Raw genomic sequence first — 22,489 nt, forward strand, 5'->3', positions numbered from 1 at the left:
CAGAGCAGTGTAGGTGACAATACTGTACCACTGGTGGCTTTCATTAGTCCTGGAAATATCTCCATTCCTGAGCCGGGGTGCTGGGGAGGCTGGGCAGCAATTTCCAAAAGCCCAAACACCAGAAAAACCCAGAAGAGTGCAACATCAGTCAGGGGGATAAAATTAAATGAATAAGCTTATTTGACTTGAAAGAAGACCAAAGAGGAGGACAAGATAAGTCTTGTGCATGAAATGTTTCTGAAAGGAAGGAAATTATTTGTTCTCCATGTTGAGGATGCAGACAAGAAGACACAAGGGGCTTAAATTGAAGGGAGAAAGATTAATGTTAGATAACAAATTTTTTAACAGTCCTCCTGTACAGCCTGTGTCTTAAGCATTGGAGTGGGTTTTCTGAGAAGGTTCCTCAGACATCTTTCAAGAAGATTATAGAGGAGCTGCCATCAGAAATAGGGCAGGCTTGTTCTGTCCTGCTTTGGATGGACTGGCTGACCTTAGGAAAAGCCTCTGAGCCAGGTGTGAAGATGGAGAGCTGGAGAGGTGTGGGCTGAAAGCCAGTGATGGGGCATGTGAAAGGGGAGGGGGACAGACTTTTTTGCTGCTCACCACCTGCAATTTGATCGTTATGTTCCTCAGCAATTTACTCCCCTTTGTGCTTTGGTTTCCTCACTGTGCACAGGGGATTTAATTCTTCCACTTTCTTAAAGGTTTGCAGGATCTGTAATGAGACACTGAGCTCCTTTGCCCATCTCCCTGCCCCAGCCCAGGGTGAGTGTCTGCACGACAGTGGGCACAGTCCAGGTGCAGCCTGTGCTGGGGTTAGTGTCAGCACCAAGGGGGAAACCTGTTCTCACTGTAAACTTGTCAAAGTGTCTCAACTGCAAAATAAATGCAGTGATTCATTCTTTGTATTTTAAATGCAATAATGTGAAGCAGAAACATTTTTTTAGGTGATACTTTTCAATTTAATGTACTTGGGGAAAATTCCATCCCATGAGAAGGACTCATTGGATCTTGATTTTTACAGAAATCTCTGTGGTTTCAGGAAGGTTCTGGAAGATGGCAGTGCCTCCATACTGGAGCAGGGAGATGCTGTGTGCCTGATGACTCAGTGTTAGACATTATTTCGTCATGGCTAATGCGAGATTCACCACAAGCACACCAGCGAGAGGGAAAGGAATGGTGGCTGATCCCAGTTCCCTTTCTAAGGCAGGATGCAGATGATGGATACTCAGCTGAAGCCCTGCTCAGTGCAGTACAAGGCCTCTCAGATGTGAGGTGGTGCTGGTTCATGTCTCTGATGAGAGCCCCATCACCAGCAGTGACCCAGCTACCAGAGGCTTCCTTAATGCACTGTCCGTTGGGTACACGGAGAATATCAGGGGTTTTTAACAAAAACAAGAAACAAAGTCTACTTAAAATATAGATTGAGATGAAATCTTTCTGGAGGACTGGCCTGAAGGGCTTTTATTTTTTGTTAATGATTTTTTTTCTTTTTTTTTTTTTTTTTTTTTTTTTTTGTCCGTGATGCTCACCTAACAGAGCAATTAGTGCAATGGACCATCCCTGATTCAAATCCGTGGTAGATTGCTATTAAAGGAAGTATTAATGGGCTGCTGAGAGCTGGGAAATTGTTGCAGAAAAGTGTGTTTATGGAGTATGGTGCTGGCAGGCATGATTTCAATTGGATTTGACATGTTTAACATAAATGTATACTGCACAGCTCCTGCAGTTTATGAATAATTCCTACAGGCCGACTGCCTTTCTAATTACTGAAATTGAAAAAAACAGGTCAGGCACATCCTGACGGAAATCTATTCCTGCTCCTCCCCCCGGCTGCTTTTTGCTGCTTTTTTTTAGTATCTGGCGTTCGTGGAGCACTTAATGGCTGGGATGTTCTGGGGCCTGGGAGGCTGCACGGGGGACGAGGGCGCGGTGGAGCCACTCGGCACCGGAGCCAGGGAGACCAGGGAGAGGGCATGGGGACCAGGGCTGGGAGCTTGCCTCCAACCGAGCCTTTCCAAGGATACGTGAAGCACAAAAGGCTCTGGGTGCCAGCTCCAGCCCAGAAATACAGCTGGGCTGGGGGGCTCCGTGCAGCTGCTGGCTGAGCTCGGGCAGGCTGGGCTCTGCCAGCACTGGAGGGGCTGCAGGAGAGGTCTGCCAGGCAAAGCCCCACCTCCAGGAGCCCCTGGTGCTGCTCGGCATCTCTGCTGGGTGTTTCGTGCTCATATGGAGCAAGGCAGGGAAGCCTGCTGGCGGCTGGAGCTTCTGGATATGAATATTTAATAGTAATTCAGCTGTGGGTACTCGTTGCAGGTGGGAAGGTATGACACAGCATTAAAAAACAAATTATTCAGCCATTTTTGGGGCTGTGAAGCAGGAGTGCACTGAGCATGGGGCATTTACCTGTCAGCTGAGTGACTGTCAGATACAGAGCTGAGAAAAGCTGCAGGGCAACAGGCAGTGCACAGGCCTGATAGTGTGGCTGCAGCAGCTGATGGAATGGAGGCTCCTTCAGGGAGTGGGGAATTAAACAGTGTTTGGGGAGGAAATGTTGGCTGTGTGTTACTGGGGAGGGAGCAGTGCTGCAGCAGCTCTGGGTGCCCTGTGCCCTTCCCCAGCAGAACGTGTGGGCTCTGGCCATTCCTGCATCAAGGCAGTTTCTGGAGAATGGATGAAACAGATAAACTGGCCCTGGATTTCAGGAGACACACAGGTGCTGTGAGGGCACAGGGGGCAGAGCCTTGGGCATTGATGGCACAGGGCTGTGTGGCTCCCACTGCTCCGAGGACTTGTGGAGACGAGTGATAGCTCCAAGAACACACTGAGGTGATTTGAGGAGGGAGGCACCATCAAATGCAGAATGCTATTTTCCATCAGGCAGTGAAAGCACAGTTCCCTGGTCTCGCTGAGAACTTCCCCAGGCCAGCATCTGGACTTCATGGCAAGGAGTTTTTTGGAGGCTGGTGGTGTTTAAATCAATGGCAGTAGCAGAAACCCCACCGTAAATTTCTAGGGCAAGTGGCAAGCTGGTTTACGGAATGCAGGGAGATGAGAACCTCTGGCTTACGGAAAGCAGCATGAATTAATAATCATTTAATTGGCTTTTCCATTATGTTGCTTGGTTGGAAGATGGAAGTTTAGATGAAGGGGCTGTCAGTGATACTTTAGCTAAAAGAATCTGATGGGTAGGAGGTGGGTGGTGACTTCCTTCCCACCAGGTTGGAGAGCAGCAGTTTAGGGGATCCGTGCTGGCTTTGCCTCTGGAACCAGCAAAGGAAAGGCCCCCACTGGCAAGGAAGTGCCCATCTCACCTCTGGAATGTGCCCAGGGAGGATCTCTCCTCCTCCTGAGAAAAGCAGAGGCTGCTGAGAAGAGTGGGAAGATCAGCAGATCTCCAGAAGTGCTGTGGCAGCCCCACCCCTTTACGCTTGGCTTTAGGGGACATTTGTTGAGAAACAAAGGTCTCAGTGAATCTGAACTAAATCTGTTTGAAGAGTCAAAGCAATAACAGTACTATCTGATATGCAGATGTACATCATACTGTAAAGCAAATTCCTTTCTCTGCCCTGCGAGGCCTGGGCCTGGAAGCAAGATGCTGGCGCAGGTGGTGTCCCCGTGTGCTCCAGTGTCACTGAGCCCTTCCAGGCCATGGCCTTCTGCATGTTTTGAGCTCAGGACATTCTGTCCTGTCCTCTCTGCACAGACAGAAGGTCCCACGCTATGCTAAGAGTTCTGCAGGCAGACACCAAGCCATGTCCTCATTTCTCCTGGTAGCAGAGAGTTCTTAATTCCTCTGATCATCTGTAATGTGGACTGAATGTGTCATTTTGTGCATTTGACTGTTTATGAACAACAAACTTCAGTCTCGGTGTTAAAATTCCCAGCTGAGCTGTCAACTCAAAAACTAATACTTAAAATATCCTATGTGCAACAAATCAGTTATTCTTGGGTCTGGACAATCATCAATAATTCTAGTTTTGAAGGATTACAGTTATGGGGTTGGACTAAGTGATTTAATGAAATTGGACACTTAGGAGATGGTACATTTTAATTACCTGTTACTAATTCTAAGCAGGCTGCTTCACAGTAGAAAGGAGATGAGAAAATACCCTGCTGTGCCTCCCAAGGTTGGAGCTGGTGTTCAGCAGCCTGGGGTGGCTGATGGTTGGGCTGAATTCAGTCACTGCATCCAGAAACACTCCACTGGTGAGCATCTGGCAGTGCCCAGGGACACAGTGTGACCAACAGGAGCCACAGTCACCCCAGAGAGGTCTAAAGGGACCCTAAGCCGTGGCTGTCACTGTCACCCCTGCCCCGTGCAGCTCTAGAGCAGGACTCCCATGGCTGTGCCAGACACCCTGGCAGACCTGGGGTCTCCAGCTGCTCTTTGCAGCATCCAGCAGCCTGATGGGGCTGGCTTGTCACTGTCAGGTCACACTGGGGCTGGGCAGTGCCAGCAGTGATCAGGCCCCTGACAAAGGCCATTCACATCACACAGGGCTCGGGCAGGACATTTTAAGGCAGGATGGTCCTTCGCCCACCAGTGCTGGCTCTTGGTGGGTCTCCTCCCCAAACCCTCCAGGAGGGACTGTGTTCCTCAATGGAGGAGCAGCAGAGTGGTGCCATGTTCCCAAGCACATTTACTACAGGAAGCAGGGAAGGTCAGCTCTGGCCCTGCACACATCTTAAAGCCATTTCCAGTTCTGAGTCTCGGTTCAAGCAGGGAGCTGAGCAGAGCAGCCCATTCTGTGAGGGCAGAGCAGGGTCTGTGATGGTGCCCATCAGTCAGCACTGACACTGCAAGCTCATTCCACCCCTGCTTTGGATGTCTTTGTGGAGTTGGCAGCACAGCAGAGTCCTGGGTTTGTACCCCAGGTGCAGCCAGGACTGTCCCTGCACACGTGGAGGCTGCTGCCCAGCCAGGCATGAAGCACCAGGCATGCAGCCAGCAGTGCTGTGGGGGACAAGATCACTTCCAAGCCCATTCAGTATGGACAAGCCTACCAGGAGAAATTCAGCAGTCCCAGATCAAATCCTCTGATCCCTGCCTCCCTCTGACAGTACCTCTACCTGTACTTGTTCTCCCTCTCCCAGAACTTATTTGGCCTCTATTCAGCTGAATGCAGAGATGGGGACTGGCAGGGAAGGCAGTTAGGAATGTTTGGAAATACAGCTCGTGGCAGTGCACAGAAGGGTCTTTGGGAAGGAAGCAGTTTGGTGGGATCTGACTCTTGGTGGTATCATCTGAAACAAGGAGCAGATTCCAGCAGGTCACAAGTTGAGTCAGAGAAAGGGGGAAGAGTGTGGGGGACTGGCCTGAGAATGCTACAGCGCCTTGTTAATCGGCAGCTGATCCATCATATTAAATATCCAGCTGTCAGATATTACCTTTCAAGTGAAAATGAATAACTCCCATTAAGGGCAAAATGGGTTTGAAGTCGATTCGAGACAGATTAAAGTACCGTTATGAATGTGTGTTCGGGGAGGAGGAGACGGGGGCTGTGTATAATATACTTGTCCTTACAGTTTTTAAATAATAGATGTCCCACAAATTTATGTACTGAAGGCAGCCAGGGTTCGGGGGAGGAGAAAGGTCAGGGATGTGCTTCTCCCAGTGCCACAACTCGTGGAGTGTTTTGCTGTTGACTTTAGGGCTCATTTGCATTTATCTGTTTGGCTGAACAAAATAGCCTTTTCTGAGATTATCACAGTGGGAATGTTTGGGTCCCCTTGGCCGGGTCCTGCCAAAATTGGGATTTTGGCAGGACCATGTGCTAGGAAGCACCAGATATGCTCATTCCTCTGAAGCTCTGAAGGCATGGGCTGAGCTAGCCAGAGCTGTCCCAGCAGCACCACTGCTGCCAGCACGGGTGCCATGGATTGGGCTGACAGCCACCACCACCAGCCCTCTCCAGGGCAAATGCATTCCAGAGTGTCCCTGTGTGTAGAATGTCCTGGGTCAGCCAGGGCTGAGAGTTCTACCTTACTGAGTAAGTCCATCTGCTCCTGGAGGTGACACATGGGCCTTCACCAACTGGCCAAGCATTTGTGTGTGCAGTGCAGCCTGCAGGTTGTAATCATTCTCCAGAAACAGCTGAGATCTTTCTGCTTCTGGCCACCAGTGACACAGTTCCCGTGCTCTGAGATCAGAAAGAGGGAGCTGGTTTTGGGCTGGTGTGCACTGAGGACATCGGTCAGTCCTCAGAGTCATCCTCCTCCAAGTCCTTGGGGTGTGTGTCAAGCAGTAAATGGAAGCCCTGCCATCGTGCAGCCCAGGCTCTCTGGGGTGTGCTGATGTTCCTGGCTTTCTGTTGCAGCACCAGCCAGCCAGCCAGAGAAGGAGCTGACAGAGCCTCCAGCATCCTCCAAGCGGATTTCATTCCCCAGCAGCTCCGAGTCACCTCTCTCCTTTAAGTGGTCAAAAACTTCAGAGGAGACCAAATCAGAGCAGGTAAGGCAGAAGAAACCATCTCTCTGTGCAGGTAATGGGTTTCCAATGTGCCAAAACCAAAGAATAAAATGGGAGGAAGAGGATGAAAGGCAGTAACTGGTGGTAGAAGGCATCAAATTGTTGAAGACTGTCTGTAAGAGAGAATAGTAGCACGTGGAAGAGCTGTGTGATTCATTTGTCTGCTCTGCAGATGTACCAGTGTCCGTACTGCAAGTACAGCAACACAGACGTGAACCGGCTGCGGGTGCACGCCATGACCCAGCACTCGGTGCAGCCCATGCTCCGCTGCCCCCTCTGCCAGGACATGCTGAACAACAAGATCCACCTGCAGCTGCACCTCACCCACCTGCACAGCGTGTCACCTGACTGTGTCGAGAAACTCATCATGACGGTAAGTGGCTGTGTAGGCAAGCATGGCTGCTGCCATCCCGGCACACCCACTGCCATCCCGGCACACCCACTGCCATCCCGGCACATCCACTGCCATCCTGGCACATCCACTGCCATCCCGGAATGCCCACTGCCATCCCGGCACATCCACTGCCACCCCGGCACACCCACTGCCATCCCAGCACACCCACTGCCATCCCAGCACACCCACTGCCATCCCGGAATGCCCACTGCCATCCTGGCACGCCCACTGCCATCCCAGCACGCCCACTGCCATCCCAGCACACCCACTGCCATCCTGGCACATCCACTGCCATCCCAGCATGCCCACTGCCATCCCAGCACATCCACTGCCATCCCAGCATGCCCACTGCCATCCCAGCATCCCCACTGCCATCCCGGCACATCCACTGCCATCCCGGCACATCCACTGCCATCCCGGAATGCCCACTGCCATCCCAGCATCCCCACTGCCATCCCGGCACACCCACTGCCATCCCGGCACACCCACTGCCATCCCAGCACATCCACTGCCATCCCAGCATGCCCACTGCCATCCCAGCATCCCCACTGCCATCCCGGCACACCCACTGCCATCCCAGCACACCCACTGCCATCCTGGCACATCCACTGCCATCCCGGAATGCCCACTGCCATCCCGGCACGCCCACTGCCATCCCAGCATGCCCACTGCCATCCCAGCATCCCCACTGCCATCCCAGCACATCCACTGCCATCCCAGCATGCCCACTGCCATCCCAGCATGCCCACTGCCATCCCAGCACACCCACTGCCATCCCGGAATGCCCACTGCCATCCTGGCACGCCCACTGCCATCCCAGCACGCCCACTGCCATCCCAGCACACCCACTGCCATCCCAGCACATCCACTGCCATCCCAGCACGCCCACTGCCATCCCAGCACATCCACTGCCATCCCAGCATGCCCACTGCCATCCCGGCACATCCACTGCCATCCCGGCACATCCACTGCCATCCTGGCATGCCCACTGCCATCCCAGCACATCCACTGCCATCCCAGCATGCCCACTGCCATCCCGGCACACCCACTGCCATCCCAGCACATCCACTGCCATCCCGGCACATCCACTGCCATCCCAGCATGCCCACTGCCATCCCAGCATGCCCACTGCCATCCCGGCATGCCCACTGCCATCCCAGCATGCCCACTGCCATCCCAGCACACCCACTGCCATCCCGGCACATCCACTGCCATCCCGGCACACCCACTGCCATCCCAGCACATCCACTGCCATCCCAGCACATCCACTGCCATCCCAGCATGCCCACTGCCATCCCAGCACATCCACTGCCATCCCGGCACACCCACTGCCATCCCGGCACATCCACTGCCATCCCGGAATGCCCACTGCCATCCCAGCACATCCACTGCCATCCCAGCACACCCACTGCCATCCCAGCATGCCCACTGCCATCCCGGAATGCCCACTGCCATCCCAGCACACCCACTGCCATCCCAGCACACCCACTGCCATCCCGGCACATCCACTGCCATCCCGGCATGCCCACTGCCATCCCAGCACATCCACTGCCATCCCAGCATGCCCACTGCCATCCCAGCACATCCACTGCCATCCCAGCACATCCTCTGCCATCCTGGCACACCCACTGCCATCCTGGCACACCCACTGCCATCCCGGCACACCCACTGCCATCCCGGAATGCCCACTGCCATCCCAGCACATCCACTGCCATCCCAGCACACCCACTGCCATCCCGGCACATCCACTGCCATCCCAGCACATCCACTGCCATCCCAGCATGCCCACTGCCATCCCAGCACATCCACTGCCATCCCAGCACACCCACTGCCATCCCAGCATGCCCACTGCCATCCCAGCATGCCCACTGCCATCCCAGCACACCCACTGCCATCCCAGCATGCCCACTGCCATCCCAGCACATCCACTGCCATCCCGGCACACCCACTGCCATCCCGGCACATCCACTGCCATCCCAGCATGCCCACTGCCATCCCAGCACACCCACTGCCATCCCAGCATGCCCACTGCCATCCCAGCATGCCCACTGCCATCCCAGCACACCCACTGCCATCCCAGCATGCCCACTGCCATCCCAGCATGCCCACTGCCATCCCAGCACATCCACTGCCATCCCAGCACACCCACTGCCATCCCGGCACACCCACTGCCATCCCGGCACACCCACTGCCATCCCAGCACATCCACTGCCATCCCGGCACACCCACTGCCATCCCAGCATGCCCACTGCCATCCTGGCATGCCCACTGCCATCCCAGCACATCCAGTGCCATCCCCACAAAGATGAGGAGCACACAGTTGCTGTGGTAGCAGCCCCTTCACCTATCAGAGCTCTGCCATCGAGGTTTGCTGCACCCTGGTATTTGTGTCCCTGCTTGAGCCCTGTGAAGCTCAACTGTTGAGTGATTTCACTGTGAAATCAGGATAAATACAATTTCCTTAACATTTTGAGGTCAGTGCCTCAGATGGCAGCTTGTGCAAAAGCTTCTGGAATATCCAGCAGCTGATGGGATATATTGCCCCTGTTGCTTCTTTGGTATAATACTCAATGCAAGGTTGTGTCTACATTTAAGAACTTGTGATTAAGTATATAAGTGTTTCTTTTTATTCCTGCCAGTTCTTTCTCTTTGTTTCTTTTTCTTGCACCCTGTTCCTGCTTGTTTTCTCCCTTCCTTGCCAGCTCTTGGCACTGGGGCTGAATAACAGGGTGTTTGTTGTACCCCTGATGTTCTTCACCAGCTCCCTCCTGTGTTATCTTCTGAGCAAGCACACACAACATGACCCAGCTGTTCTCTTACAGTTTTCTTGTCTTCTCTTTCTGTCACTCTTCCTCTCTACAATGCCCTGAAAGAAGGTTGGATCCAGGTGGGATAGGTCTCTTCTCCCAGTAAACAAGTGACAGGACAAGAGGACTGGCTGCCAGCTGTGCACCAGGAGAGGTTTAGATTGGATACTAGGAAAAATTTCTTCATGGAAAGGGTTGGAAAGCCCTGGCACAGGCTGCCTCTGGAAGCAGTCACCTCTACGGATGGAGTCACCATCCATGGCAGTGTTCAAAAATCATGTGGATGTGGCATTTGAGGACACAGTTTAACCATGGTGATGGCTGGACTTGGAAGATGAAGGGTCTTTTCCAGCTTTAATGATTCTGTGATTCCTTTTGTGACTCCTTGAAGACAGGAGTGACAGAGTCACAGAATCATGAGTGGTCTTGGGAGGGACCACTGGAGCTGCTCCAGTCCAACCTCCCTGCTCAGGCAGGGTCCCTTGAGCATGTTGCTCAGGATTGTGTCCAGACAGCATTTGAGTATCTCCAGGAAAGGAGACTCTCTCTGGCAGCCTGTTCCAGTTCCCACTCCATAAGTGCCTTTATGTTCTTACCTTCCTGCTTGGCACTGCTAGCTGCCTGTCTCCGCAGGGCTTCTCAGGATGAGCTCTGCCCTGCCTGTGCCCCTGGCTCACAGAGCTGTCCCATCCACTGACCACGGCCTCTGTGACCTGTGTGCATTTCACTGGTGCTGCTCAAGTGTGGAAGTACCTTCTGAGGGTTTGAACAGCCCTTGTTCACCTCTTAGCTACACTGCTGGCAGGTGTTCTGGCTTTCTAAGAGCAGCAAGCAGAAGCCAAGCCCCTTCCCTAGGCCAGCAGGTGTAACCAGCTTGCTCAGGGCAGCTGTCATGCTGGTGTGAGGGGTTTGTCTTGAGCCAGGCAGGGTGCCTGGGCAGGGTGTGGGGTCTGGAGCAGGAGTGTTGGGCTGGTCTGTCCTCAAGCACATCTGTGGCCTCCAGGATATGAGGGAATGGGAGGAGCTCAGGACACTGCAGAGCAGGTCAGGCACAGTGCCTCAGGTGAGCCCACCTGCTGTGCTAGGGTAGGGCCACGGGGCTCTGCAAGGCTGGCAGACACTGGCCCAGCCACGATGCTCATCCTCATGCGTGTTCCTGGTTTTCCCACCTTTCCTCCCTTTGGCACCTAGAGACACCTGTGGGAGGGTTGCCTCTCCTCCTCCAGGTCTCACAGCACAGGGTGAAGAAGCTGGGTCGTTTTGTATTCTGTGACAATATTCTGAGGCACCAGTATGGTTGGTGCAGAACATGGCAGCAGGGAGGGCCCTGAGTGGGCTCGTTCTCCTGAGGATCCGTCTGGGTCTGGCGGGTGTGAGCAGCCCCGTGACGGGGCCGGGTCCCTCTCGAGGCAGCGTCTGCTCCGTGCTGGAGGAGGCTCCAGTTAATAACACCTTATCAGACGCCGTGCAGGAACCTGCAGTGTCTAATATGTCTGTTGCCATGGCAACGCTCCTGCTTGCGCTCAGCATCTCCAGGCTGCCTGCTCGTGCTCCCTCCTTTTCATATCAGCGAGCAGCCGGGCTGGCTGTCCCACGGGACCCCCTGTCCTCCCACTGGCCCCACGGCAGGGACAGGACTGCCTGGGGAACAGAGCACATGCCGTGCCCCAGTGCCCCACAGGGACAGAGGCTCACACTGTCCTCCCATCTCCTGCAGCTTCCCTTTCCTGGGGCTGGTGGATGAAGGTAGCCAAGTTCCCTCTGTGGCATCGAGGCCTCTCTGGGCAGGGCCGGGTGCCATCGTGCCCACTGCAGCCCCTGCCTGCCCGCTGGACCACAGGGGCTGCAAGGAGGGTGAAGTGCAGTTCACCCGTGCAGGTGATTACAAGGCTGATGGGCTGGAGCTGGGAGAGAGGATGGCTTCCCAAGAGCCTCTGGGAGCGGGAGCTCTCCCTCCTCCCACAGCCAGCCTTATCCTTCTGCACATTTCTGTCTCGTCATCTCTGCTGTCAGCTTTCTCTTCCTCAGTTTAGGGCATCTTCCCACTGCTCCAGTCATCTTTCCATCTTTTTCTTTTCTCCCTTGCTCCAGGAATCATTCCTGCCCATCCCTACCATCTCACTTCCCCCTCCTGCTATCTTTACATTTTTACCCTCTTTCCCATTGTCTTTTCTTATTGCTCTCTCCCTTCTGCTGTCACTCAATTTTTCTCTCTCCCTCCTTTTCGCCCCCTCCCTCTCCCCCCTTTCCCTCTCACTCTGTGTCTCATTCTCCATCTCGGATGAAGGTAATGAAAATAATCGGGCTTCATTAATTCTGAGCCCTGTGAGATGATAGCCATTTGGAGCCATGTTTGCCAATTAGATGGTCTAAATTAGAAGTGACCTTGGTATACTGCCATCACTTTGCCTCTCAGAGTCTAATGAAGCTTTTCACTCCAGCACCCTCTCTCTCTCTCTTTGTAATGGAAATTACCTCCTTTGTCTGGTGGGGAACCTTCCCTCCCGTCTGTAATTCCCCTGGTTTCATAGACATGGGGACAGTGATGTATCTCCTCAGACCTCTTCTAGAGGTTTTCTTTTCAGAGCCACATGATTTCAGCATTTTGGGGTATATTCAGGGGAAACATCTCCTCGGTTGGTGTCCATGGACAGTCAGCACAGGCAGTGTGGTGTGAGAGGAGCTGGATTCCTCCAGCCAGGAGGAATTGTTTGGACATGTCAGCATTATGCAGGTGTTACACTGATGGGTGTTGGGCTCTGAGCCTCCAGCCCTGCACACAAGCAGCTCTGCAGTTGGTTGTTAGAATCCAGTAGATCCGGTGGTGGCTGGAGCCGCGCGTGTCACTGCTGCAGGTTGTCACCAGTGAGGAGTGGGCCCTCTGGTTGTTCTGCAGAGGGGTGACAGGCTTGGAGGTGTCAAGGTGTGTGCATGCTGGTGGGGCAGGGAGGCAGGACCCCTGACCCATCAGCCCTCGGGTGCTCTGTACAGTCATTGCCAGGCCACTGTGTCTGTAGAAATGGCCACCAAAGTGGATGCACCTGCCTCTCCATGGATCTCATCATCATAAAGACATTTTATCTGCTGAAGGGGTCTGAATTTCGCCCAAAACGTGAGGTTCTTGGAAGCAGAGAGGCTTGTCCAGCAACTTTGCATCTTTTAAGGACCATCTGTGTGGTAACAAGAGGAGAACTGAGAGGGACCTTAGCTGTCAGAGCTGCAGGGGATGGTGCTCAGGCTGGGGTGACTGAGACTGAGGTGCCATGCTGCAGTGAGCTTTGCTGGTGACTTGTGGGCCAGGAGATGGTAGCTGCAGCCACACAGGGGTAGGGTTTGGTGTTGGACAGAAAAGAACAGGCATGAACAGGAGAAGGGAAGGGAGGAGACAAACCACATTTGTTGGACTCACAGCTGAGGGTTGTGTTTCAGTAATGGCTCACACTGACTGATGTGTTGCTGTTGTGAAACAGTGTTGGAGCCATTGAAACAGGTAGACAGGAGCTGAGGAGGGGGAGGGCGTGCCAAGCTGAGGAGGGATGCCAGGATGACACACCAGGTGCCTGCAGGTGAGAGGGAGGAGGAGAGCGTTTGACAGCTGCACGCGCTGACACGGGCTGTGCTGCCGTGAACACGCTCCTTGCCATCCCAGAACAGTTGCTGCCATGAGATACATTGCAGTACAAGATGCTGTGTCGCTGAGTGCTGCTCCTGTCACGCCTGCCACGAGCCGTGGGCCTCTGCACCTTCCTGCCCCATCATGCCCCCACGCCGGGTTTGTACAAAAAGCAGCCTCAGCATGCGAGGCAAATTCTGCAGGTCCAAAGAAATGAGATGTCCTTGGATGCTCTTGCAGTGTGAAAGGACAAACCCTTCAAAAAAGGCAGTCTGGAATTCTGTGCCAGGGCAGAGTGATTTGGGATGTGCAGCTCATTTGCACTCGTATCTTTGCCACCTGCTCGGGGCTGGTCCATGGGGATGAAAGGATGGAGGGTCCTGCCCTGGATTGTGGTGTAGGAGAGGGACAGGAGTCGTCCCTGTCTGTCCTCTGGCCTGGATGGAGCCAGAGGACTAGAGTGAGTCCAGCTGCTGAGCAGTGCCTTCTTTCCAGTGGTTTGATCCCCAAGGCCAGCCCACGACTGTACCGCCGCAGTTCCCGCATCCATACCCAGAATTTCTAGTTCCCTGCACTTTTTTCCAAGCTTTTTTTTCCATTTGCCTTTGGGAATTTTGTGCCTGTAGCAATTTAATGTACCACAGCCTTTTTTTTTTCTTCTTTTTTTTTTTTCCCTTTTTTCCTTTTTTTTTCCTTCCTGTGGTGGAGGGAGGATGGAAAGAAGGGAAGGAATGGTGGCTGTTGAGATGCAGGTAGATAAAGGTAATTACTTAAACACATATAGGGCAGGACTTACAGGTTTGGAGCCCCAGATTAAGATGCAGAGGAGCATGTGAGGTTGATGATTATATTTCGGGGAGAGTTAATTGACGGAAGGTGAAGGCAGACAAAGAACCGCTGCTTACTGCCTTCTTGAATCCCAATCAGGAATTATGATTAAAGACGCGGCGAGACAACAGAGGCCTGATGAATTGGTGTCTTTTTTTTTTCTTTTTTGCCGTCATTCACACTTGATTGACTTCAACCTTTCAAGTGCAAAAGTCTCTCTTTTCCATTATTATTCATAGCCATCTGAGTTTTTCTAATTAAAGTGTATGAAAACAATTACTGATCCGTCGTACTGAGCGTGGTGGTGGGGACGGCTGCCGTACTGTAACGCCTATGAAAAGCCACAGCTCTATAATGATGTGCAGCTGAGGTGTTAGATAATTTTATTCTTTTTCTACTCTGTTGGGGTTTTTTTTAATTTCTCATGATTTATTTTTCATAATTCCTAAAGATCCTAGGAAAGCAGGCTCTTCCTGCTGCTAGGCTGAGAGGGACGGTTTCTTCTTGCCTCCCCTTCTCAGCGTCCATGCTCATCCCCCTCCTCCAAGCCCAGCTACTGGAAATTACTCTGTGACCTTTAACGTCTACCAGCCAACCACCCACAGCCATCAGATGCCTCTGTGTAGAGTAGAAGGTGGAATGAGTTTGGTGCATTCAGCTCCCCTCCTGGGATATGTCAGCGGCCTTCTCTGCTGCTCCCTGGGACCTGGCACTCACTGCCATGCAGTGGCTGCTCCAGGAAAGGGAGGGAGCTCTGTGTCCCTCACAGCTCAGGTCACAGCTCTGCAGCCACTTCTGTGCCGCCATTTCATCCTGAGATTTTCCATGAGCTCCAGCTTCACCACAGGTGTGCTCCTCTGTCCTGCAGCTCACTCAGAGCCTTGTGGCCCTGCTGCAGAAAGCCGGGTACATGGCAGGCAGCGACCACACACATTCTGTCTCTCCTGAAATCCAGGGTTCAGATGTCCTCTCAATATCCAGCAGAAGGATGGAGAGGCTTGTTTTGCCTTACCCCTGAATGGGAGTGTTTAGTTGTGCCTCACCTTCGCAGCAATGGGAGACTGGGAGCAGGAGCACCTGGTGGAAGGGGGGAGCGCTCCCTGGGTGTCAGCAAGGTGGGCAGCTGCTCAGGGCTGTGGAGGAGTCTTTGCTTGCCACAGGCACTGACCAGCACTGGAAGCCCTGTGCTGGAAAACACAGGGAAGGTGACAGTGAGGCAGGTCTGTCTGTCTGTCTGTCCCTGTGCTGTGAGACAACGTTCCAGCAGTGTGAGACATCGTCTCCAGACATTCAAAAGGACATTCATTGTCCTGCATCTGATGCCAGCCACATGCAGGCTGCTGATGAGATGGTTTGTGACCAGGTATATCCAAAGAAACCGTTTTTCAGAATAGGATGAGTGTGCACATTTGGCTTTTCCAAAGAGCCTCTCCAGTTGAGCCATGCAGATTCTCCAGCTCTGTAGAAGAAGTGGTGTCCCAGCACTGCACTGGTTTTGATGGTGCAGGATCTAGCACCAAATAATTGAAGAGGAGCAAAGGGAATGCATCAGTCAGAGCAAGGAAAGGGTTACCAAAAGCTTTTTATTTCACAATTTGCTTTCTCTTTAGTCCTTTCTTATTCATCCTCTCCTTTGTCACCTCTCTCCTTATTTGTACTTTTCTTTCTCATGCCCCTCCTTTCCCTGCATCGATACACTTTGAAAACAGTGCTGCAATGCTCCCTGGTTCAAGATTACAGTGTACTTTACTAGGTATGATTTAATTAGGGGCCTTATTATGTTTTCAGCAGCTTAAGGTGGGCCTTTCAACTTATCTACCTAATTGGTTGCACAAGAAGTTTCACAGCCCATGACAAAACATTGTCAGTGATCAAAGTCTGAATTCCACATAAAGGAAAAATATTAATAATAAGATTATTCTTCAAGTGTGCACTGCTAATTATGTCCAGAATGTAACTGTAGAAACACTTTTGACTGATTTGAGCTTTGTCTAATAAATACGAAGTCTTCAGTGAGCTGGGAAAAATGACACCTCTGACTTCACAGTACTGATGTCTAGTTTTGCGACTGGAGATGTTTAAAATATTTTCTTGTGTTTTTCCTCTCCCTATGTCCTTTCCCTCTGTCTCTAGGTGACAACCCCTGAGGTGATGATGCCCAGCAGCATGTTCCTTCCAGCAGCTGCTCCAGAGAAGGATGGGAACTCGGGCGCAGAGGAACGGGAGGGGAAGCAGTCCGGTGAGTGCAGGTCAATGAGATCCACTGTCCCACCACTCCCCCAGCTCCATCACCTGCTCAGGGACCAGTTCCATTCCTGTTAATCCTCTCTTTGATAGGACCTAGACTCAAATACTGTGTTCAGTTTGATGAGCCTTCTTTTTCGAAAATAGGCAGGACATCAAAAAGGAACAGTGAAGACAGAGGTGGCTGAATGGCTTTTGCTTGAAAGGGAGAATTGAAGGTGATAAATGCACTAAGGGATGTGTGTGTGAATAATTTCCAGATATTCAAAGTGAGCAAGGAAGTAAATTGTGTAGGTTTATGCAATGGGCCATGATGAGGTTAATGGGCTGGTATTGAAACAAATGAATGAAGATAGAGGAGAAATGTTAGAAATACTTGTCATGTTGGAGATCAAAATCACAGAGTATTCAGGACTGAAAGGGGGTGTTGATCTGCCATGGTGTGCTGGTGTAATTTTTGGCTTTTCTCTAATTCTGTTTTCACAGAGATCTCTGAAGATGTGGGGAAGACCCTTTTGTCATCGGACAGCGCAGAACACAGTGGAGACCCCAAGCCCGCTCCAGCTGATCCGAGCGCTGCCCGGGAGGACTCTGGCTTCCTGTGCTGGAAGAAGGGCTGCAGCCAGGTGTTCAAGAGCTCAGCAGCCCTGCAGACACACTTCAATGACGTCCACGCCAAGCGGCCGCAGCTGCCGGTCTCTGACCGCCACGTCTACAAGTACCGCTGCAACCAGTGCAGCCTGGCCTTCAAAACCATTGAGAAGCTGCAGCTGCACTCCCAGTACCACGTCATCCGGGCAGCCACCATGTGCTGCCTCTGCCAGCGCAGCTTCCGCACCTTCCAGGCCCTGAAGAAGCACCTGGAAACCAGCCACCTGGAGCTGAGTGAGGCTGACATTCAGCAGCTGTACGGTGGCCTCTTGGTCAACGGGGACCTCCTCGCTATGGGTGACCCCTCACTTGCCGAGGACCACTCAATAATAGTCGAGGAAGATAAGGAAGAAGAGAGCGACCTGGAAGATAAGCAGAGCCCAACAGGCAGCGATTCGGGGTCAGTGCAAGAGGACTCTGGCTCAGAACCAAAAAGGGCCTTACCCTTCAGGAAGGGCCCTAACTTCACTATGGAGAAATTTCTAGATCCATCTCGCCCATACAAGTGCACAGTCTGCAAGGAATCCTTCACACAGAAGAACATTCTCCTGGTACATTACAATTCTGTTTCTCATCTGCATAAACTGAAACGAGCCCTCCAAGAGTCTGCTACTGGGCAGCCTGAGCCTACCAGCAGCCCAGACAACAAACCTTTCAAGTGTAACACCTGCAACGTGGCCTACAGCCAGAGCTCCACGCTGGAGATCCACATGAGGTCTGTCCTGCACCAGACCAAGGCTCGCGCGGCCAAGCTGGAGGCGGCCAGCAGCAGCAGCAACGGAGCTGGCAACAGCAGCAGCAGCAGCAGCCTCTCCCTGGGCTCGTCCACACCGAGCCCTGTGAGTGCCAGCAACAGCAATGCCTTTGCAGCCACCAGCACGAGCACTTCAGGCACCGCTCCCATTCCCAGCCTACTCAACCAGGTCTCCAGTGACAGTGTGGGAATTCCTCCCTTGGGTAACGCCGTAAGCACTAACATCTCCTCCCCTGCAGAGCCCAAAGAGGTGAACCGCAAGAAGCTGGCAGACATGATTGCATCCAGGCAGCAGCAGCAGCAACAGCAGCAGCAGCAGCAGCAGCAGCAGCAGCAGCAGCAAGCTCAAACCTTGGCACAGGCACAGGTCCAGGCCCACCTGCAGCAGGAGCTGCAGCAGCAAGCTGCTCTCCTGCAGTCCCAGCTCTTCAACCCAGCACTTTTGCCGCACTTTCCAATGACCACTGAGACCCTTCTGCAGCTGCAGCAGCAGCAGCATCTTCTGTTCCCATTCTACATCCCCAGTGCTGAGTTCCAGCTCAATCCAGAAGTCAGCTTGCCTGTCACCAGTGGTGCACTGACATTGACTGGGACGGGTCCAAGTTTGCTGGAGGACCTGAAGGCACAAGTTCAGCTCCCTCAGCAGAGCCATCCACAGCTCTTGCAGCAGCAGCAAGGTCAGCTGTCCTTGTCACAACCCCACTCCGTCCTACTACAGCAGAGCCAGCACCCAGAGAAGAAGAATAAATCTATAGTGAAGGAGAAAGATAAAGAAACCCCACGGGAAAGGGAAAGCACAGAGAGGGGAGACAATAACGTAACACTGAAGGAGTCTCTTCCTGATAACTTAAAGCCCAAAGAGAAGAAGGACTTTGTGCCAGGCAGCAGTTCAGAGCCCTCCATACTGCCTCCACGGATTGCTTCCGACGCGAGGGGCAACGCCACCAAAGCCTTGCTGGAAAACTTTGGCTTTGAGCTCGTCATTCAGTACAACGAGAACAAGCAAAAGGGGCAGAAGAAAAACGGGAAGACAGAGCAAGGTGAGAACTTGGAAAAGCTGGAGTGCGATACATGTGGCAAATTCTTCTCAAACATCCTCATCCTGAAGAGCCACCAAGAGCACGTTCACCAACATTACTTTCCCTTCAAGCAGTTAGAGCGGTTTGCCAAACAATACAGAGAACACTACGACAAGCTGTACCCGCTGCGGCCGCAGACCCCGGAGCCGCCGCCGCCGCCGCCGCCGCTGCCCCCCGCCCCTCCTCAGCCCGCTGCTGCTCCTGCCATCCCCACCTCGGCCCCACCCATCACCTCTCCCACCATCGCTCCGGCACAGCCCTCCGTGCCGCTCACCCAGCTCTCCATGCCTATGGAGCTCCCCATCTTCTCACCACTCATGATGCAAACCATGCCCCTGCAGACGCTGCCAGCACAGCTGCCGCCTCAGCTGGGCCCCGTCGACCCCCTGCCCGCCGACCTGGCCCAGCTGTACCAGCATCAGCTCAACCCCAGCCTTCTCCAGCAGCAGCAGAACAAGAGGCCACGCACACGGATCACCGATGACCAGCTCAGAGTCCTTCGGCAGTATTTTGACATTAACAATTCCCCAAGTGAGGAGCAGATCAAAGAGATGGCAGACAAATCTGGATTGCCCCAGAAGGTGATCAAGCACTGGTTCAGAAACACCCTGTTCAAGGAGCGCCAACGCAACAAGGACTCCCCATACAACTTCAGCAACCCTCCCATTACCAGTCTGGAAGAGCTGAAGATCGACTCACGGCCTCCTTCTCCAGAGCCCCAAAAGCAAGAGTACTGGGGAAGCAAGCGGTCCTCTCGGACACGTTTTACTGACTACCAGCTCAGAGTCCTGCAAGACTTCTTTGATGCCAATGCTTACCCAAAGGATGATGAATTTGAGCAGCTTTCTAACTTGCTGAACCTCCCAACACGTGTTATAGTGGTGTGGTTTCAGAATGCCCGTCAGAAAGCTAGGAAAAACTATGAGAATCAGGGAGAAGGCAAAGACGGGGAGCGACGGGAGCTCACAAATGACAGGTACATTAGAACAAGCAACTTGAACTACCAGTGCAAAAAGTGCAGTCTGGTCTTTCAGCGCATTTTTGATCTCATTAAACACCAGAAAAAGCTTTGTTACAAAGATGAGGATGAGGATGGACAGGACGATAGCCAGAACGAAGACTCTATGGATGCAATAGAGCTCTTGACTCCAACCAGTTCCTCCTGCAGCACCCCGATGCCCTCACAAGCGTACAGCACACCTACATCTTCAGCCAATGCAACCTCCTCAGCTCTTCTGCAGCTCACGGCAGAGGCAGACGATTCCTCCACCTTTAGTTCTAAAGCAGAAGCTACAGATGAGAAACCAAAGCAGTCTGAACCTCCAAGTACACAGCAAAACCAAACCCAAGAGAAGCAAGTGCAACCAAAGCAAGAGCCTCAGCAGCAACAGGACCAAGGAGAACAAAAGACAAGTTCAGCACACCAAAAGATTTCACAGTTATCCTCCCCCTCTTCACTGCAACAGCCACCTCCTCCTCAGCCCCCTCAGTGCTCCTTGTCACAGTCAAGTCCAAGTCCATCTCAGCTCTCACACCTCTCCCTCAAACCCATTCACACATCCACCCCTCAGCAGCTGGCAAACCTACCTCCTCAGCTAATCCCATATCAGTGTGACCAGTGTAAACTGGCATTTCCTTCCTTTGAGCATTGGCAAGAGCATCAGCAGCTCCATTTCCTGAGTGCACAGAACCAGTTTATCCACCCCCCGTTCCTGGACAGAACACTGGATATGCCATTCATGCTTTTTGATCCCAGTAACCCACTACTGGCAAGCCAGCTGCTGTCTGGAACATTACCACAGATTCCAGCAAGCTCAGCCACCTCACCATCGACTCCCACATCCACCATGAACACGCTGAAGAGAAAGCTGGAGGAAAAGGCCAGTGCAAGCCCTGGAGAGAATGACAGTGGGACTGGGGGAGAAGAGCCCCAAAGGGATAAGCGTCTAAGGACAACCATTACCCCTGAGCAGCTGGAAATCCTGTACCAGAAGTACTTGCTGGACTCCAACCCCACACGGAAGATGCTGGATCACATTGCACACGAGGTGGGCTTGAAGAAGCGCGTGGTACAGGTTTGGTTCCAGAACACCCGTGCACGAGAGAGAAAGGGGCAGTTCAGAGCTGTGGGGCCTGCCCAGGCCCATCGACGGTGTCCCTTCTGCCGAGCTCTCTTCAAAGCAAAGACAGCTCTGGAAGCTCACATCCGCTCCCGCCACTGGCACGAGGCCAAGCGAGCTGGGTACAACCTGACGCTGTCTGCTATGCTCCTGGACTGCGACGGGGGGCTCCAGATGAAGGGAGACATCTTTGATGGAGCCAGCTTCTCCCACATGCCACCAACCAGCAGTGACGGACAGAGCGTTCCCCTCTCCCCGGTGAACAAGAGTATGGAACTGTCACCCAGAACCCTGCTGAGTCCATCTTCCATTAAGGTGGAAGGGGTTGAAGACTTTGAGAGTCCCTCCATGTCCTCAGTCAATTTGAACTTTGACCAGACAAAGCTGGACAACGATGACTGCTCTTCCGTCAACACTGCAATCACAGACACGACCACAGGAGACGAAGGGAACGCAGACAACGACAGTGCAACAGGGATTGCAACCGAAACCAAATCCACATCAGGGCCCGGCGAAGGTCTGACTAAAGCAGCCATGATAGCAATGTCCGAATATGAAGATCGTCTGTCTTCTGGCCTGGTCAGCCCAGCTCCCAGCTTCTACAGCAAAGAGTACGACAATGAAGGTACCGTGGACTACAGTGAAACCTCCAGCCTTGCAGACCCCTGCTCGCCCAGCCCTGGCGCCAGCGGTTCAGCCAGCAAGTCTGGCGAAAGCGGGGACCGGCCCGGGCAGAAACGCTTTCGCACTCAGATGACCAATCTCCAGCTCAAGGTTCTTAAGTCATGCTTTAATGACTACAGGACACCGACCATGCTGGAGTGTGAGGTCCTGGGCAATGACATTGGACTGCCAAAGAGAGTTGTTCAGGTCTGGTTCCAGAATGCGAGGGCGAAAGAGAAGAAGTCAAAACTCAGCATGGCCAAGCATTTTGGTATAAACCAAACAAGTTACGAGGGACCCAAAACAGAGTGCACTTTGTGTGGCATCAAGTACAGCGCTCGGCTGTCTGTACGTGACCATATCTTCTCTCAACAGCATATCTCCAAAGTTAAAGAAACCATTGGAAGTCAGTTGGATAAGGAAAAGGAGTATTTTGACCCAGCCACTGTACGTCAGTTGATGGCTCAGCAGGAGCTGGACCGAATCAAAAAAGCCAACGAGGTTCTTGGTCTGGCAGCTCAACAGCAAGGCATGTTTGACAACACGCCCCTGCAAGCTCTGAACCTTCCTGCTGCGTACCCTGCGCTACAGGGCATCCCTCCAGTCCTGCTCCCAGGCCTCAACAGCCCATCCCTACCTGGCTTCACTCCATCCAACACAGGTGGGTACGGCTGCTGCCCTGCTTAGGCACACCTGCACTTGGCACATACCTAGCACAAGGAGTTGTTCCCTCAGGAATGACTGATAACAGGATTCCTGGCCTGCTAGTTCAGCATGTTGACTTCACAGCAAACAAGCAGTAGGTATTTTATCTAATTCCTGAACTGAGGGATAGCAAAGTCTGAACTAGACCAACATCTAGAC

General features: G+C 52.9%; 1 protein-coding gene across 1 annotated transcript in view; it reads left to right on the forward strand.

Moving 5' to 3' along the window:
* ZFHX3 (zinc finger homeobox 3) overlaps positions 1-22,489 on the forward strand; it is a 130,385-nt gene that overhangs the window by 102,139 nt on the left and 5,757 nt on the right. Inside the window, exons 6-9 of the mRNA XM_036390195.2 lie at positions 6,321-6,454; positions 6,645-6,845; positions 16,248-16,353; positions 16,845-22,286. Of these exons, the coding sequence (XP_036246088.1) occupies positions 6,321-6,454; positions 6,645-6,845; positions 16,248-16,353; positions 16,845-22,286 (5,883 nt within the window). The remainder of the gene's footprint in view (positions 1-6,320; positions 6,455-6,644; positions 6,846-16,247; positions 16,354-16,844; positions 22,287-22,489) is intronic.

The sequence above is a fragment of the Molothrus ater genome, chromosome 12 (genome assembly GCF_012460135.2).
Source record: "Molothrus ater isolate BHLD 08-10-18 breed brown headed cowbird chromosome 12, BPBGC_Mater_1.1, whole genome shotgun sequence".
Classification (NCBI taxonomy): domain Eukaryota; kingdom Metazoa; phylum Chordata; class Aves; order Passeriformes; family Icteridae; genus Molothrus; species Molothrus ater.